At 37.9% G+C, this 18013-nt stretch overlaps 1 protein-coding gene across 1 annotated transcript in view; it reads right to left on the minus strand.

Annotated features, from left to right (window-relative positions):
* The window catches only part of ANO5 (anoctamin 5), a 68653-nt gene that overhangs the window by 44404 nt on the left and 6236 nt on the right, over positions 1–18013 (minus strand). Inside the window, 5 exon segments of the mRNA XM_023758900.1 lie at positions 800–1078; positions 2502–2570; positions 7557–7670; positions 10622–10669; positions 17002–17048. Coding sequence (XP_023614668.1) covers positions 800–1078; positions 2502–2570; positions 7557–7670; positions 10622–10669; positions 17002–17048 — 557 coding nt within the window.

An 18013-nucleotide genomic window follows, 5' to 3' on the forward strand; every position in this document is an offset into this window, starting at 1 on the left:
GACCACCAGGGGGCAGACGCTCAATGCAGGAGCTGCTCTCTCGTGGTCAGTACGCTCCCACATGGGGGAGCTCTGCTCAGCCACAAGCCAGGCTGATGGCTGCCAATACAGCGGTGGTGGTGGGAGCCTCTCCTGTCTCCTCAGCAGTGCTAAGAATGTCCGACTGCAGCTTAGGTCTGCTCCCCGCTGGCAAGTGGACATCCCCCGAGGGCAGCCGGGCTGCCAGAGGGATGTCTGATTGCCAGCTTAGGCCAAATCCTCCAGGGAGCAGGCCTAAGCCAGCAGGTGGTCATCCCCCGAGGGGTCCCAGACTGCAAGAGGGCACAGGCCAGGCTGAGGGACCCCCCACCCCACCCAAGTGCACAAATTTTTGTGCACCGGGCCTCTAGTCTATATATAAAGCATTCCATTTCCATTTGGAACAATCAGTATTCCTCCAACTATGCACTAAATTTACAAAACCAAACTCTAAGATCATAAAACCATTTTGCAAATATCTTATAAAAGCTAAGTCCTGTTCTCAATTAAATGCCTTTCCCATCATTGCATGATGTCTCTTTCTTTACTATGTCCACAATGGCCACCATTCAATTTTAAACAATAGTTTGAGAACTAGGGAGGTTAACACACTTAAGTGGGCCAAGTGAAATTTCAAACATGCCCAATACCACTAAATAAATTATTGAAATTTCCACAGAAACACCTGCTGACACAGTATTGCCCATGCGCACATATAAAGGAAAACAAAGGCCCACATCCCTTACTGGAAGGGATATGCCCAGATGGCTTCTCTACCTACAATTCTGTTTCTTGATGAGGATGGAAAGAAGCTTGACTTGTCCTCAATGAGGAAGAGTTCCTGGCGATGTCTGCTAAATTGGACAGTGAAATAATCCGGATCAGGATGCTTCACATTCTTTGGGAGCTTCAGAGGCCCAAGAAGGAAGGAGCTTTTCTCCGGTCGCAGAATATCACTCTCCTTAATTGGCCTTTTGACTCCCAACACTTCAGCATAAGTAACTAATACCTCCCAAGGGGCATGGATCTTGACAAAGTAAGTTTTTCCATCTTCAGAGTTCTATACAAAAAGAGGCAAAATAAAAGAAAGCTGACTAGTATGTTTATTACTGAGCTAATTAAAGAAAAGAAACGGAATTATATAAAAACACAAATTAAAGATATCACAGCATTTTTCAATCTACTGAAATTCAGCAAAACTTTTAGAAGAGCAAATGGTCAAGACAGTTGTATACTGTATATATAGGTTTTACATAAAGGGTGTCCCAAAAATGTATACACATTTTGAGTAATTAATTCCAATGGGTTAAATCTGAAAAGAAACATCAATTGTGTTACCAGCTGCAAAATATGTATACATTTTTGGGGGACTGTGTGTGTGTGTGTGTGTGTGTGTGTGTGTGTGTGTCGAGAGAGAGAGAAAGAGAGAGAGGGAGAGGGAGAGGGAGAGGGAGAGAGAGAGAGAGAGAGAGAGGTAAAGAAAGATATTTTAAAATACATATTTCAGTGTCAATGTATACTAGCCTGAAATCCACAGATACATATGTGTTCTGGGCAATCTCTTAAGTATTGATTTAGCAACTAGCCATGTGCTCAGAATTGTGCTTAGGGTATATGTGGAACACTTAGGAAGTATAAGATGCAGTCACTCTTTTTCCCTAACTTCTGTGTATAGCCCAAACTTAGAGCATGTATAGCCTACCCTATTTTTCCTGCAAAAGGCCATTTGGATATTTATAACATCACTCAAGGGCCATACAAAATAATCAACTTAAAATTAACCTGCTATATTTGATCAAACATTTAATTAACTCACCCCTAATGCCTTGGCAGGGCCACACCAAATCCCAAACCCTGACCTAGAGGAAGTACTTTAGAAAATAAGGGTTCATTAAACAGAAGAATGGTTATATTTTAGTTATAGAGTGTGTGGTATAATACATACTTATTAGTTCAGTAAAAACAGGGATAGATAAGAGCTAACGAGTGTTAATTTAGAACTAAAGAGTATTAGAGTTTCATAGACAGAATAGAAACTTAAATATGTCTTAAAAATAATTTTGAAGGAAATTCTAGAAAAATAGTAGTGGGTTAGAAAAAAAAATTGTGTCATATTCATGAGCAGAAACGTTCCTTGGCTTAAATATCAGCTACAAATTAGCCAGGCTAACTAGATCGGATGCCAGATTATAGGCAGCTTTCACAATGAGAAAGATATAAAACAAAAACCATGTTTTCACTTTCTTCATATCCTAAACAGAATTATTTACATCTATTTGTCAAGTGTTCCACTCATCATCTCACAGAGCAAAAACCAACTTACCTGAACAATCACAGGTATTACCATTTCCAGTGTACACATTTGTAGCCAAAAAAGAAAAACTAATGTATTGCTCCCAAGACAAGGTTTATCTAGTCAAAGGCCAGAGTAGAAGAAAAGAACATTTTAACACCAAGGTTCTGGTATAAATTAACTACTTTACCCTTTTGTCTTCAATTTCCAATTCAAGACCTGTTTTTCTGAGGTTGTCTTCAAACATTTTTCTTCTTTCCTATGGAAAAATGAATCAACAGAATTATGCAGAACATTTCCATTTACACCATGATAGACTTGTTACATAATGAAGATGCCTCTGAGGGTCCATTGCCCCTCCTATGGTTTCATTTAAAAGTACTCTATGTAGAATCCCCATCTCAATGTCATGTGCTGCTTTTCACCAGGACTTTAACTCATAAATTCCAATATATCTAAGGATAATCTCCAGGAAGAGTGCAGGATCTCGATCTGAAAAAAAATGCACAAAACTTTACTAAATAAGAACAAAAAATAGAGAAACAGATTATGCTCCTAGTTAGGAAGACACAGTGTTACAAAGCTATCAGTACCCTTCAAATAAATGAGATACATAAGACAATTTTAAACCAAAATATCATCACGATGTTTTAGTCTTAAAGAAAAGAACAGGTTCACTTAGAAAAAGTAAAATTAAATTAAATGCAAATAATCACTACTTGTGGGCTTCTAAACTATGCACTAATTGCTGAAAAAACTTTTGGTTTTAATTATGATTTCATTGTGAAAAATTTCATAATAATGGAAATTTTAAAAGGCTTTGCTAGGATGTTAGAGGACACTCATCTTCAAATGGATACCTTGAGATGTAATCTTTTACAAGGAATAAAAGATTCTTTTATATCTTTACTAGTGGCCTGGTGCACAAAATTCATACACATTAAAAGGGAATTAATTAGAGAAAATATTTTAATATTGCTATTTGCTCTTTCTCTATAATAGAAGTGTCCGGCTGGCCCCACCCCCATTGGGCAACACCAAGACCTGGCCAGCCCCACCCCTGTCAAGCCCTGCTGGGCGGGGGATGCAGTCTCAGGTCTCCTGGCCCTGGCCCACGCCATGCAGCCTCATCCAGACCCGCTGTGCTGCGAGACCCATCAATGCACCTCCTGGTGACCAGTCGTGGTCATTACAGATGAAAATAAAGTCATGAATTTAAGCATGCACATTCATTTTCAATGCCTGATTTATCTGCATTCTCCAAATTGCAAAATAAATAAGATCTTCAGCCAGATAGCATCCTACTGCCAAGTTCTTTATATAATGACACATACCATTCTCTCCACTCAGTATGCTCTATTTGAATGGATTAAATGTATGTGACTCATATGAAAGGCACTGCTACTTGCTCTTAATAGAGCAAGCATTAGCTCATTACCTAATGCCATAAAGTGGTTTAAATGACATATACTGACTTGAAGAACAGAAGGAAAAATAACAACAAAAAAAACATAAAACAAAGTTCAGTGCTGTGGATGACAGAATCAGAATCCTCTCCCTTTCCCTTTGATTTTTTTTCTGCTTTTCCAATGAACCTATTTGTGCTCTGCCTCAAAACCAACACAGAAGACAAAATCAGATGCTCTAATCTGCATTTTATAGTGCCATTTGAGTACAAAGAGGTGTTTTTCAATCTTTACTTTTTTTTTTAATCAGTGCAGCTCAAACTTGCTCCCAATGTTCCAGGAGCCAGGCCAACATGACTGTGTGGACACACCTTTGCTAGGTGCTGTCAGGCTTCAGGGCTGGGGCAGGGAACATGCCCGGTGTTGCTGGAAATGAATCAGCTCACCTCTCTACATAGCAGGAGTCTTTTCATTATAAAATGCAAAGCAGCAGCCATTTTCCATTACCCCCATCCCCAGCTCTCCTCGCCCAGGGGCATAGGAAGGGGCTGGGAGGATATTTACTCCCGGCTCTTTGATTTCTCTTATTTAATGGAGCCCAGTGACAGCTGCTTCTCTGAGTGCAGTGCCAGCCAGCTGGCTCAGGGCTAGCTACACCTGGAAGGCAAGTGACAGAGCTGACCAGGGACTTTGACCAAGCCCAAGAGCAGGTTATAGCAACCTTGGCAGGTGGGCTGCTCCCGAAGACTCTAGGCCTCTCCCAGCTCCGCACCCAGCTCCCTGCTCTCCCCCTTTCACCCACAGGCTCCACCGGCATGGTGTGCCCCAAGGCTTGGTGTGCAGATGCCAGGGTTGCAGGTTCAAGACGCTATGCCTCCTCCTGGCACTTTGAGCCATAAGCGCCGGCAGGGACCTTTCCACTCAGTCTTGGTCTTTGGTCACTGCTGAGGTTTTCTGGACTCTCTAGGCCAGGGACAGCCAGGACCTTTGCCTCTGACCAACGCTGTGCCTGCAGCCTGCCTGGGGTACCCCAAGCCCTGGGAAAGCGTGGGGGCATGGCTGGCCTAGGTGAGGGGCCATGGGGGGTGAGGAGGTTGGCTAGCCACCCCACCCTCAATTGGGGTGGGAGAGGCTGATGAGGGGTGGGACCTGGGGAGGGGCTGGGCAGGGCACCCATCTTGTCATGGCGTTATGGCATGAGGGTCAATTTGCACATTACCTCTTTATTATATAGGAGTTTTAAAAAGTATTTTTATTGATTTCAGAGAGAGGAAGGAAGAGGAAGAGAGAGATAAAAACATCAATGATGAGAGAGAATCATTGATCAGCTTCCTCCTTCAGGCCCCACACTGGGGATCAAGCCCACAACCTGGGCATGAGCCCTGACTGGGAATCGATCCCTGACCTTTTGGTTCCTAGGTCAACACTCAATTACTGAGCCACACTGGACCAGGAAAAGTTATTTTAATATGTCCTTTCCCTCCTCTTCCAATGTTTACTATATGTTCACTACATCTCAAAACAGGCCTGTGATAATGATGCAAGGTTCCTTCCTCAGCTACCCTTTCATAGTTGCCCTTCTCCTATGTTACCAGAAAAGGACAAACAGGAAGCAAAAAAAGGAGAGAGACATTAAATGTATTGTATCATGCCATGGACAGTGTGGCTCAATTGGCTGAGCAATGTCCCACACTGAAATGTTGCCAGTTGGATTCCTGGTCAAGGCACATGCCCAGGTTGTGGGCTCGAGTCCTGGTCAGTGTGTTTGTGGGAAGCAGCTGATTCATATCTCTCTCTCTCTCTCTCCTTTCCTTTCCTCTCTAAATAAATAAAAAAATATTATTAAAAGTCTTAAAAATATTGTATCAGTATTGAAAAAGTGAATAATCCTTCTCATTGTAATAACAATTGCTTTTGTAAGTCATATAGTCACTGCTTCTCTGAGTTCGAGGAAATAGGATTGTTAGTTCATAGACCATTAAACACTACTTTTATGATGAATCACTTTGTATAATTCAGGATTTCAAAAAAAGATTAAAATTACTAGAGCAATCATCTTTTTATTCCAATCTATTTATTTATCTAGACAAGCTTAATTCACACTAAACATATATAAAAACAAAAGAGGACTATATTCAAAGCTGAACCATCTCATTCTAGGAATAATTCTCATTCATCTATGAACAAGAAAATATTTTTTAAAGCCCTGCTGCCCATCTTGTTAACTGATGCATTTATCATGAGTTTACTTTTTTAAAATAACATTTTATTTTTTTTTTTTGTCCAAGTGGTGATATTTTATTTATTTATTTTTATTGAGATCAAGTGATAGTATTTGTTCTTGCTTTTTTTTTTAATATGGAAGAATTAACAGCAGATGTGTTTGTTAAAAAAAAAATAGCCCAGTAAAGAACAACACAGGCATACAGAGAAGTTAGTATTACAGGCTTGGAAGTGCTATTCTTAGAAAGGCCTGCCTACAAGAGTGGCGCTCAGGTCTGGGAACTTGGCTTTCGGGGGGGTTCCCACAACTCCCAGAAGTGATAAAAGTTGCTCAATTTACCTTAACTGTTTATACAAACAATGCCGTTTATGCTAATCATTTGCTTTCCATCTGGGACTATGACATGTTAGTGTGTGCTAGGCAGAAGGTGAGAAGGTGACCAGCCCCCAATAATATCCTAGGGCACTTAGTTTTTAATGAAAATCCCTAGTAGACAACAATTCACCCGAGGAATTAAGTGCATTCTGTACCACTCCAATGAAAGAAAAATCTTGTGAGCTTGCACCTGTTTTCCTCTGGACTTTGCCTCATGCATTATTTCTATTATTTCAGTCCAATAAAACATGGCCATTGCGTATGACTATATACAGTGCATGTGTATCCTTCTAATGAATGACCAAACCTGGGGGTGGTATTGGTGACTCCGGAATAGTAGGCAAGAAGAAATGGGATCCAGGGTACAAGTGGAGGTGTTGGCTGTAGGCAGAATAATAGTTTTTCTATGATAACAGGAAGAATAGTAGATTATGCAGGTGAAGATGCTGGTGAATGGACAGATGTGAATGGAAATTTAGAATTTCTCTTCTACTTACTTTAGTTTTCCCAGTGAAATAGAAAAGTATGGTCAGCTAAGCTTGAAAATGGGGATGAGGAATTGGAGGTGAGAGGAGAGAGAAAAAGTTGAAAAACAGTCATCAAGGAAAGTAGAGAGAAAAATAGAATAAACAAGTAAAGCATGACTGCCAGACAGTATTAAGGACCTAATATTTATTGAGCATCCATTATGCTCCAACCACTGTCCCAGGCATTTGGGCATATAGCAATGAACAAGACAAAGTCCTTGGTCTTATGAACTTAATTTATGGTGTTTGACACAGCAATTAAGTAAAAAAAAAAATAAGTAAGTTCAGAAAGGGACATGTTATAATGGAAAGAAAATAAGATAAGGAACAGAGCATAATCTAAAGGAGATTTCAGATAGAGTGGATTAATGAAAATTGAAACAAAAGTTGCATACAAAAATATACATTATGTTTAGACATATAACTCAAATTTTAGAGGTAACAATTAACATTTAAGCTAAACTATATAAAAATAGAAGTAATTTTGAAGAGGAAAAAGAAGTTATTCTATAAAATGTCCAAAAAATAGAACTGATCTTACACATTCATTCATTCTTAGGCTGCCTATTTTGTAGTCCTCTTAACCAGGTTCAGCTTTCGGTAACACTTCAGAGGCCTCTGAGTTTTGCAATATAATTCATTGGGAACGTACCTGTCCAATTACAGAATGTGCTTCTTTCTCTTATTATCATTTCTTTCACATAAGTACTTACCATCTTTAGTTCGGCTTCTTTCTTTACTTCATCAACATAGGAAAGCACAAAATCGATTCGCCTAACCCCATCTCGGAAGAAGATGGAGTCTTTGCTTTGTTTATCTTTATCAAACTGGAAGAGACATGAATAACAGAACAGTTTTATTTTCAAATGGCAAAAACATGATATCCTTAATCAGCTAAAATTGGGTCACCATCTAATTTTTTTCAGTCCTAAAATGACAGTTAAAGACAAGTAACCAGTTTTCATCAACATAAAATTATGCTTATTTTAGAAAATGAAGTTTCATAAAGGAGATGTTTATTAAACAATAAGGATTCCAGATGAAACTGAGTATATTAACAAGCATACACAACAAAAATGATGAAATTATATCCAAAATAGAATGAATATATGTATACACTGATCCCAAAATGCATATTCAGAGAGAGACTTGCTATCTTCATTAAACAACATGCCAATTAGTCCAACAAATAATTAATGGTCACACACTACTTTAGGGTTAGTTAATGAATCTCACTATATTATGATTTCATAAAATTGCCTATCCTATGATTTCATAAAAGGGTTCAAATAAAATCAAAGTGCAGTAAAAAATTAGGAAGCTGGTAGCTTGCGGCTAGCTTCACTACAAGTAAAGTCTCATGCAAATCTTTCAACATTAATTTCTTAGGTGAGCCAAAATCAATCCTTTGTTTAAATTTGTGTTATTGATTCTCTAGGTATAATAATCAAACTTTCAAATTCAACTTTCATATGCTGTATAGTTCATTCGTGCCTTCCCTTTCAAAACCACAAGGACACTAGAGAGATTTAGAAAGAAGGAACTTCATATCTGACTGATTCTCTTCATGGTTTATATGTATTTCTTGGAATAGCCCCATATAATACTTAGAATGATACAACCAGATAGGCCGTGGATGTCAGTGATCTCTCTAAGTCTGTGATGCAAAGTTATAATATAGACAACTTTCTTGTATCTAACCTGTGAATGAAGAACTAGATTTTTAAAATTTCATAACTGGTATTTATATCAGTTTGTGAGTTTCTTTTATGGTGCTCTATGCTGTTTTTCAGTCAAGTCAGGCCAGGCAATCCTCCCATATAAAAGAATGAGTGTAGATCAGTCATGTATAAATAAGACAAAAATCTCATGTATGATCTGTGTTTCATGAGCAGAGTAACTGCATTTTATCTATATGAACACATAGTTGATGCGTCTGCAAAATAAGTAGTTTCCAATGTATAGAAGGAAATGAGTGGAAAAACAGATTAAGAAACAAAAATATTTAGGGAGTCTAAAGATTAAATATCAAAATATAGTAACTCAAATATTATGTCTGAGTTCTCTATGCTCCAAAAGAATTACATAATCATCTCCCTTTTCCTAAAAGAAAGTAAAAAAAAACACCTGAGAAAACTCAAACTGTTATCTTATATACTGATTATAAATCACTAAAAAAGCAAAAGTAAACAAAATAAACCATTTGAGCTCTTTTGTAAATCATCATAGTATTAACATGAAGTTCACTGGAACTCATGAAAGCTAACTAGGGCCAAAATAATTGATTAGGATAAATATAATCAAAACAGAAAACAGAGGGGAAAAACAATAATCCTTTTGCTATAAATCTGTGACAGCTATTTTGCATGGTATTTTATAAAAGGAAACAACATATATTTAAAAGTGCTCTTACTGTTTGGACAAGCTAAATTTAGGTCCATGGACAGTTCTGGCAACAGAAAATGTGCACATAGAAATCAATAAAAATCACAGAGTATTTGACTATTAAGAAATAAACAAGTAGCTACAAGAGTAGTGACTCCAATTATTTTCCTGAGGGTTCAGGCAAAATGGGTATATATACTTCCCTTCTACGAAAGCCAAAGGCTACATGGAAAACCCAAACTTCTGTCATTATGTTGTGCCCTTACTAAACTGTAAACATTTTTAAATTAAGGAAAAATCACTTGTAGCCTTGTAAATCACCATGAGGTATGTGTCAGCACTGTTAACAAAAACTAGTTGAAGCCACTGGGGCAGAAAAACCCGATAATTTTTAATATATAACCAGATACTATTAAAACCCATCATTGTTTTGTTTTGCCCAAGACATGACATTAAGATATTTTGCAGTATGTGTACGAGTTTGTGTTTATATTTGATTTGCTCTTAGAAATGCCTATATGTAATGAGCCTTTTATAAATCTGGGGCCTTTTCTTCGAATTAGGTAATTATTCTGAACTTCAGAGACTTGGATTCCTGATGGGGGTTCTGAAATAGTATGTAAATTATATGTATGTACATATATATGTGTGTACATATAAACACACACACATATATATATATGATACACATACACATTTTTAGGAAGAGGTCCCATAGCTTTAATCAGATAAAAGAAAATTAATAGTCACCATTCTAAAACTTCAATTGCCCGGGGAAGAGGAAATCAGTAACAAAGACCCCCCCCTACTCCAAAATCAATACTATTCTTTGGGATAAAAATGACTTAGACTATCACTGCAGCTATCCAAGCATAAGCAGCAGCATTCAGCACTGCTTTTACCATAAGACGTCGCCTCAGGAACAAATTGTATCTCTTTGCAGGCTGTGAAGCAATCGACAGAGAGTTAACAAATCCTGCCCAGGATTAAAGAAAAGATTTCAAATATCATGGAGGGACCTGGAGAGTATTAGGTTAAGTGAAATAAGCTAGTCAGAGAAAGACAAGTACCACATGATTTCACTTATATATGGAATCTAATGAACAAAGTAAACAAACAAAATTGAAACAGACTAATAGATACAGAGACCAGACTGACAGCTAGCTGTCAGAGGGGAAGAGGCTAGGAAGGCTCTCTCGCGCGTTCTCTCTCACTCACTCTCTCTCTCTCTCTCCCTCCCTCCCTCCCTCCTTCCCTCTTTCTAAAACCAATTAAAAAATTCCTTTATTTAAAAAAAATAAATCAACACTTGAAACCTATATAATCTTATAACCAATGTCACCCCAATAAATTTAATTTAAAAAGATAAAGTATAGTACTGATCATTGCTTACCAATCCTGCTTCACTGAGGAGAAAGCTGGTCTCTCTGCTGCTCAGGCTCTGCAATTAGCACCATAAGGAAGATACAATGCTGTTAATAATGATACAAGTGGGGAGCATATAATGTTCAACAACAAAAGCTCTAGCTTCTTTCTGCAGAAATACTAAACCTGCAATTCAGGGGAGCTCTGAAACACCTGAAACTAAATGCAAAACTGTGTTTATATATGTGTATACATGTGCATGTGTATTCATGCAAGTGTGGGTGTATATATGTGTATGTGTGTGTGAAGAGAGAGAGCTTGAGAGGGAATGAGAATTTCGGAGGTATCTTTATCAAATCATAAAAACACCACCACCACCTGAGACACAAGAAATGGTTAAGAACCACTATAGTACAGAGAAATAGCAAGGATCTCTATTCTTTTAATGATGCTGAATTCTCAACAGGACCAAAACAAAGGGCAGAATCAATGGATTATTTTAGGCCTTTCAAACATTCGATGACATTACTGAAACAGTGGGAAGACTGAGCCTCAGTAAATAAATACTCAAAATCCTATTTCACTGATATGCGATCTATCTGCCTGTGAACCTTGAATGATTCCATTAACTCAGATAGCAGCATTGTTTTGGCTACAACCCTCAAACGTTACTATGTTGCATTTTCACTTTTATTCGGTTCAATGTTTTGTTTTGTGTTTTCCTTGAGACTTTCTTTGACCCATGAATTCTTTAGAAGTATGTTGTCTAGTTTCTAATTGTTGGAGATGTTCCTGTTATCATTCTGATTAATTTGATTCTATTGTGGTCGAAAAACACACTCTATGATTTAAATTATTTTAAATTTGTTGAGGTTTGTTTTATCTTGGCATATATTCCATAAGTACTTGAAATGAATGTGTATTCTCTTGCTGTCAAATGGAATAGTCTATAAATGGCAGTTATATCCTGTTGATTGATGTATCAAGTTAATCTACATCTTTGCTGGTTTCCTCTTTAGTTTGTTATCTACTGTTGAGAAAGGAGTGAAGTCTCCAGTTGTAATTAAAGACTTGTGTATTACTGCTTTCCACTCTATTATTTTGCTTCATATATTATGATGCTATTTCTTGGCACATATATCTTACCTATATCTTAATGTTGGATAGACACTTCTAATGATTCTATTAATGTCCTGCTTTATCCATGGTGATTTTATTTGCTACAAAGTGTACTTTATATATTAATTTAGCACTCCTACTTTCTATTAATGTTTGTATATATTTTCAGTCATAATATGTTTTTAATCCTTAAACTTCCATGTTTATAATCCACTTTGCAAATCTGTTTTTCAATTAGTGTGTTTAGACTATTTACATTTAATATAATTGATTAGAAATTAATTCTGCCATTTTATTTTTTGTTTTGTTTCCCGTTTGTTCTGTGTTATATTTCTCTATTTTATTTTGCATGACTTCATATCAGTTATTGGAACTTTCTTAATAATTCCATTTTGATTTATTTAAGCAGTTTTGAATGTATCACTTTATGTATAGTTTTTTAAGTGGTGGGTTTTCACATTACATTATATACACATTACTTATCACAACCCACAATATGTATGTTTTATCTATCAAGTGAAGTATATAACCCTCATGTCCATTTATATCCCTGAACCTCTTTATTTATTATCTTAAACTAGAGGCCCGGTGCACAAAAATGTGTGCACTCGGGAGGGTCCCTCAGCCTGGCATGTGCCCTCTCGCAATCTGGGACCCCTCATGGGATGACCACCTGCTGGCTTAGGACTGCTCCCCAGGGGATTAGGCCTAAGCTGTCAATCAGACATCACTCTGGCAGCCCAGGAGCCCTTGGGGGATGCCCACTTGCCAGCGGGGAGCAGGCCTAACTGCAGTTGGATATCCTTAGTGCTGATGAGGAGGCGGGAGAGGCTCCCACCACCACTGCTGTGTTGGCAGCCATCAGCCTGGCTTGTGACTGAGCAGAGCTTCCCCTGTGGGAGCACACTGACCACCAGGGGGCAGCTCCTGCATTGAGCGTCTGCCCACTGGTGGTCAGTGTGTGTCATAGTAACCAGTGATTCCCAGTCTCTCTGCTGTTAGGGTCAATTTGCATATTACCCTTTTATTATATAGGGTAGAGGTCTGGTGCATGGGTGGGGGTTGGCTGGTTTGCCCTGAAGGGTGTCCCGGATCAGGGTGGGGGTCCTGCTGGGGTGCCTGGCCAGCCTGCGTGAGGGGCTGATGGCTGTTTGCAGGTGGGCCAAGCCCCCCGGCGGAGACCCTTACCCCATACGGGTGTGGCCAGCCTGGGTGAGGGGCTGATGGCTGTTTGCAGGCTGGCCACAGCCCCTTCAGGGGAGGGGTCCCCGCTGGGGTGCCTGGCCAGTCTGGGTGACGGGCTGAGGGCCATTTTCAGGCTGGCCACACCCCCTTCAAGGTGGAGGGTCCTGCTGGGGTGTCTGGCCAGTCTGGGTGAGGGGCTGATGGCTCTTTGCAGGCTGGCTAACCCCCCCAGCAGGGACCCTCACCCCATGATGGTGTGGCATTCTGGGTGAGGGGCTGATGGCTGTTTGCAGGCTGGCCACAGTCCCCAGCCACCCAAGCTCCCAGTGAAGGCTGGCTGGAAGCAGGTATCTGGGATTTATTTAGCTTCTATAATTGAAACTTTGTTGCCTTTTGTGGAGGCTACATCTGGCCAGGCCAGGTGGGAAGCTTGGCTTCCTCCATCGCCGGGGCAACCAAGCCTCCGGCTTACTCCAGCTCCGTGGCTGCCAGCCGCCATCTTGGTTGGGTTAATTTGCATATAGGCACTCTGATAGGCTGGTGGGCATGGCTTGGGTGTAGTGAAGGTATGGTCAATTAGCATCTTTGTCTTTTATTAGTGCAGCTATTTCTCTGAATACATTGAGAACATCAGAAATTGTTAAAAATTTTTACTTCAATTGTCAAGCATAATTTTGAAAACTCAGAGGAGGAAGTCTATTGCATTTAGTCATATTTTTACTCTTCCTGCTTTTTTTCCTCCTTTCTCATGTCTCAATATTCATTTTATCATTTATTTCTGTTAAATAACTTATTTTGGCCAATCTTTTAGGGTAGATGTGCTGGTAAAAGTTTTCATTAGTCTTCCTTCGTTTGAGAATGTCTTGATTTGCTGTTGATACCAAAGGGTACTTTCATCAGCTATATAATTCTGGATTGGCACTTTTTGACCACTTAAAACAATTGTAGCACTTCCTTGGGTTTCTGATGAGAAAGCTACTGTAATTTTAATTACTTTCCCCCTATAGTTAAGGTGTTTTTTTCTCACTGCTTTCAAGAATTTTTTTTATATTTAGTTTTCTGAACCAGTTTTAGTTCAATTGATGTGAATTTCTTTTAGTTTATCCTGTTTATAGTTCCTTCAGCTTCTTGAATCTGTAGGTTTATGTATTTTGACAAATTGAGATATTTCCAGCTGTCCTGGGTTTTCAGTAACACAAATACAAGATCTTTTGTTATAGTCCCATAGGTGCCTGAGGCTCTGCTCATTTTATTTAATTTTTTCCTCTCTTCTGTATAGAGTAGGTAATTTCTATTCTATCTCCAAATTCAGTGATTCTGTCTTCTATCCATTCCACCTTCTGTTGAGTTTTTTCTAATTTCAGTTATCTATTTTTCAATTCTCAAATTTCCCATAGGTTCTTCTTCAAAACTTCTGTTATATTTTTGCTGAGACCTTCTACTTTTTTATGTATGAAGTATGTTCACAATTGCTCACTGAAGCACTTGGATGATAGTTGCTTTAAAATCTTAATCAGATAAAGTCTAACATCTGTGTCACCTGGTAGCTATTGCTTGTCTCATCTCATTCAAGTTGATGTCCTTCTGGTTCTTGGTATCATATGTGATTTTTCTACAGAAATCTAAACTTGTAGGGTATTGTGTTATAAGATTATAGATTTTATTTAAATCTCCTGTTTTACTAAAGCTGAAGACTTACTACTAAGTCTTCTCTGACACCACTCTGATGGGGTAAGTGGAGTAATGCCTTACAACCTGGTGGGGGTAGAATTCCAGATTTCCTTCTCAGCCTCTGTGGATATGAAGGGCTGGTGGAATGGTGGAAGGGTTTCTCATTACTACTGAGTAGGGTGGAAGTTCAATCTTACCATTAGGCCTTCACTGATCCCAACCTGTCTGGAAAGATGCCTCCTTACTGCTCCCTACATGGTTTCCACTGTCACCATGGCAGAGAGTGGTGTGGGGATGGCTTCTCCAGTGGTTCTCAACCTTCCTAATGCCGCAACCCTTTAATACAGTTCCTCATGTTGTGGTGACCCCAACCATAAAATTATTTTTGTTGCTACTTCATAACTGTAATTTTGCTAGTTATGAATCGTAACATAAATATCTGGTATGCAGGATGTATTTTCATTGTTCGCGACCCACAGGTTGAGAACCGCTGTGTGAAACTCATGGCTTTCCACCAGGCTACCTCTGACAACAACCCAGCACAAATGAATTGTGCATCTTGTTACTACTGATAAGAGTGAAAGTCCAGGCTGCCCACATGTTTTCCACTGATTCTATGCAGATGAGTATGTGGGAGGAACACATTTTTAGAGTACCTGCCTTTTCATTGTTAAACCCTAAAACAGTCTTTTCTGATGCTGAATATATTGTAAATCAGCTAACGTATGAATATTTCAAATCAGACTATCCTTACTATGTCAACAAGTCAATAGTTCAATTTCCGCAACACTAAAAACAAAAACCCCATAAACTATGACATGATATTACTAAAATGCTATAGTTGAATTTTTCTGAGTTTGACAAACCAATTGTAAAGCCTTAAAAATGTGAGCAAAATTTTTTGAAATAAAGTCCTATCTGAGGTTAAAGGCAAGGAAGCTATATCCATTGCTCTTGAAATTTGCAAAGGGATAAGGAACAGCATAAATATGACAAGAAATTATTTTTCTGTTATAGAAATTTAAGTCTAGAGTATATATGAATATGAAAGATAAACACAGAAGCCAAGAATGTAAACTGTAACTGCAGTTAACTTGAGAAATACATAAAAATCTGTGAGTATATTATTATGCCAATATGAACAAAATGATAATATATTTGTTATCACATAAACTGGTTCAATCTTATAAAATAAATCTTTCCTCAGAATGCTCTAAAGAAATGGAGACTTGATTTTTTTCATGTTCTTTATTTTCTAGATACTTGTTTTGATTCACTTAATAAGTATGTTCTCAGTGTCACATTATATCCCTTTAGTTGTGGAGACTATTTTATGATAGTGGTTTTCAAACTTTAATGGCAATAAGAATCACTTGGGTGCTTTTTAAAAATCATGACTTCTTAACCTTACCCTGAAGAGTCCTGATTAGTAATCTGAGGTTGGGCCTAAATGTTTTCATTTTGAGGGAGTTTTTCATATAATTCTTATTCAGGTGGTCTACAAATTATACTGTAAAAATTACTGGACTATATGATTTCCATAGTCTCTTCAGTTTTCATATTCTGTTTCTGTCAGCATTTTGGTCACTGAACTTTTAAAGGAATTGCAGAACTTCTGGGAATCTTTAGTCAACCAGTTTATCCTGCTAATAACTAGCACACAGCCAACCTACTCTGATAGACTTTCTTTCCCAGGGTGGGAATTTCAGTCATTCCTAAATAGCTATTTTTAAAGAAATATTTTTTTTTTGTTATCTTGTTGGTCACCCTTAACCCAATTCAAGGACACGTACCAGAAAGATTACTTTGTCTGAAGTACCTTCAGAATGCTTACATTCTGTATACGAGAAATCCTAATTGTTAGTATCTTATATTCTGTATACGAGAAATCCTAATTATCAGTTTATATAAATAAAATAAGGCTTTTGGTTGAGAAAATCCTGTATTTTTACAAGTAGCATTTAATTTTATTATTTATTATTTTATTTAATATGTTTACTTAACTCAGGTTGAATTACTGGAACCTTGGCATAGTCATCAATAAGCACTATTCACATACTAATAATTGTAACACAAAAAGCTGTCACATATTATAACTGCATTATACTCTATCAAAGTGTTAAGCCAAGTACTATTATATAGCATATCAAGTCTTAGCATTCTGAGTTTATTTCATAAGGATCCTGAAAACAAATCCAAGCTTGTATTTGCTCCCTTACAACATCTAGAAAGACCCAATAATAAATCTGCATGAAACATGGTATTTGCTTTACTTAATAAAAAAATGACCAGGTTAGAGGAAAAAATAGAAAGAATGTAGTATGAGTAAATAGCTGAAGGGCAAAGACCTAAGGTATTCATATAAAGTACATTTCTAACCTAGTCTTGGTTTTTCATTCTGACTTATAGGCAGCTAGTATATATTTAACTTACCTCACTCATTCTTAAATCAAAGTCTGTTTGCCTAGTGAGTCTTCTTCCTAAATTAAATAAGAAAGGGAAAAAAAAACACATGTTAAGTGGCCAATTGATCAGAATATGTTAAGAGTTTGCATAGAGAGAAAACAAGAATTCAAAAATCAAACAAAAAGTTCAAAAAAAAAATACTGAAAGAAAATGCCCCAAATATTCCTGGAGTTAAGTTATTCAAAACAGCCTCCAAAACAAATCAGTGCCCCAAACTGTATATAATCTAGGAGAAAAACACCAAATACCGATATGTAGGATATAATGGCACCTACCAAGAAATAAACTTAACTCTGATAAATGCAGTTATTAAATACATAGACACAAAACTGCTGAGAGGAAAATATCCTATAGGGATGTCCATTGCTATCTCTTAGTTCTCACCATGTGAGATTTAATATTCTATCAGCATATTTTCCTGGAGTGGACCCAAGTTGGTTGCAAATAAGCAACTTAAGAATACAACATAAGCCCGGCCAGCGTGGCTCACTGGTTGAGCATTGACCTATGAAAGAGGTCATGTTTCAATTCACAGTCAGGGCACATGCCTGGGTTGCAGGCTTGGACCCCAGTGTGGGGGGTGCAGTAGACAGCCGGTCAAAGATTCTCTGTCATCACTGGTGTATCACAAACTGCTTACACTGGATAAAGTTTCCTTCTTCACTGCACCCAAACTGGGGATTCCTGTTGATGGTACTAAGGACCATCAGTTGACACAAAGTATTTTAAAATTCTATTTTTTAGAAGAGAAAGTTTTTCCAGCACCTCCTTCCTCTAGTTATTTTTGCTGTATTTAAAATAAATAAAAATATTTTCAAACTGCTATTGGAACTTGATGCAATATGTTTATTTGAGAATGTAGAAAAGAGATGATATTTTTCCTCCAGGCTATCTCCTATCCCTAGTAGTTCTCTCTTATGCTTTGCTTTCACCTTTTAGCTTGCTGCTTTCTTTCCCTATAACTAAACAACTACTTTTC

The sequence above is a fragment of the Myotis lucifugus genome, unplaced genomic scaffold (genome assembly GCF_000147115.1).
Source record: "Myotis lucifugus unplaced genomic scaffold, Myoluc2.0 scaffold_143, whole genome shotgun sequence".
Classification (NCBI taxonomy): Eukaryota; Metazoa; Chordata; class Mammalia; order Chiroptera; family Vespertilionidae; genus Myotis; species Myotis lucifugus.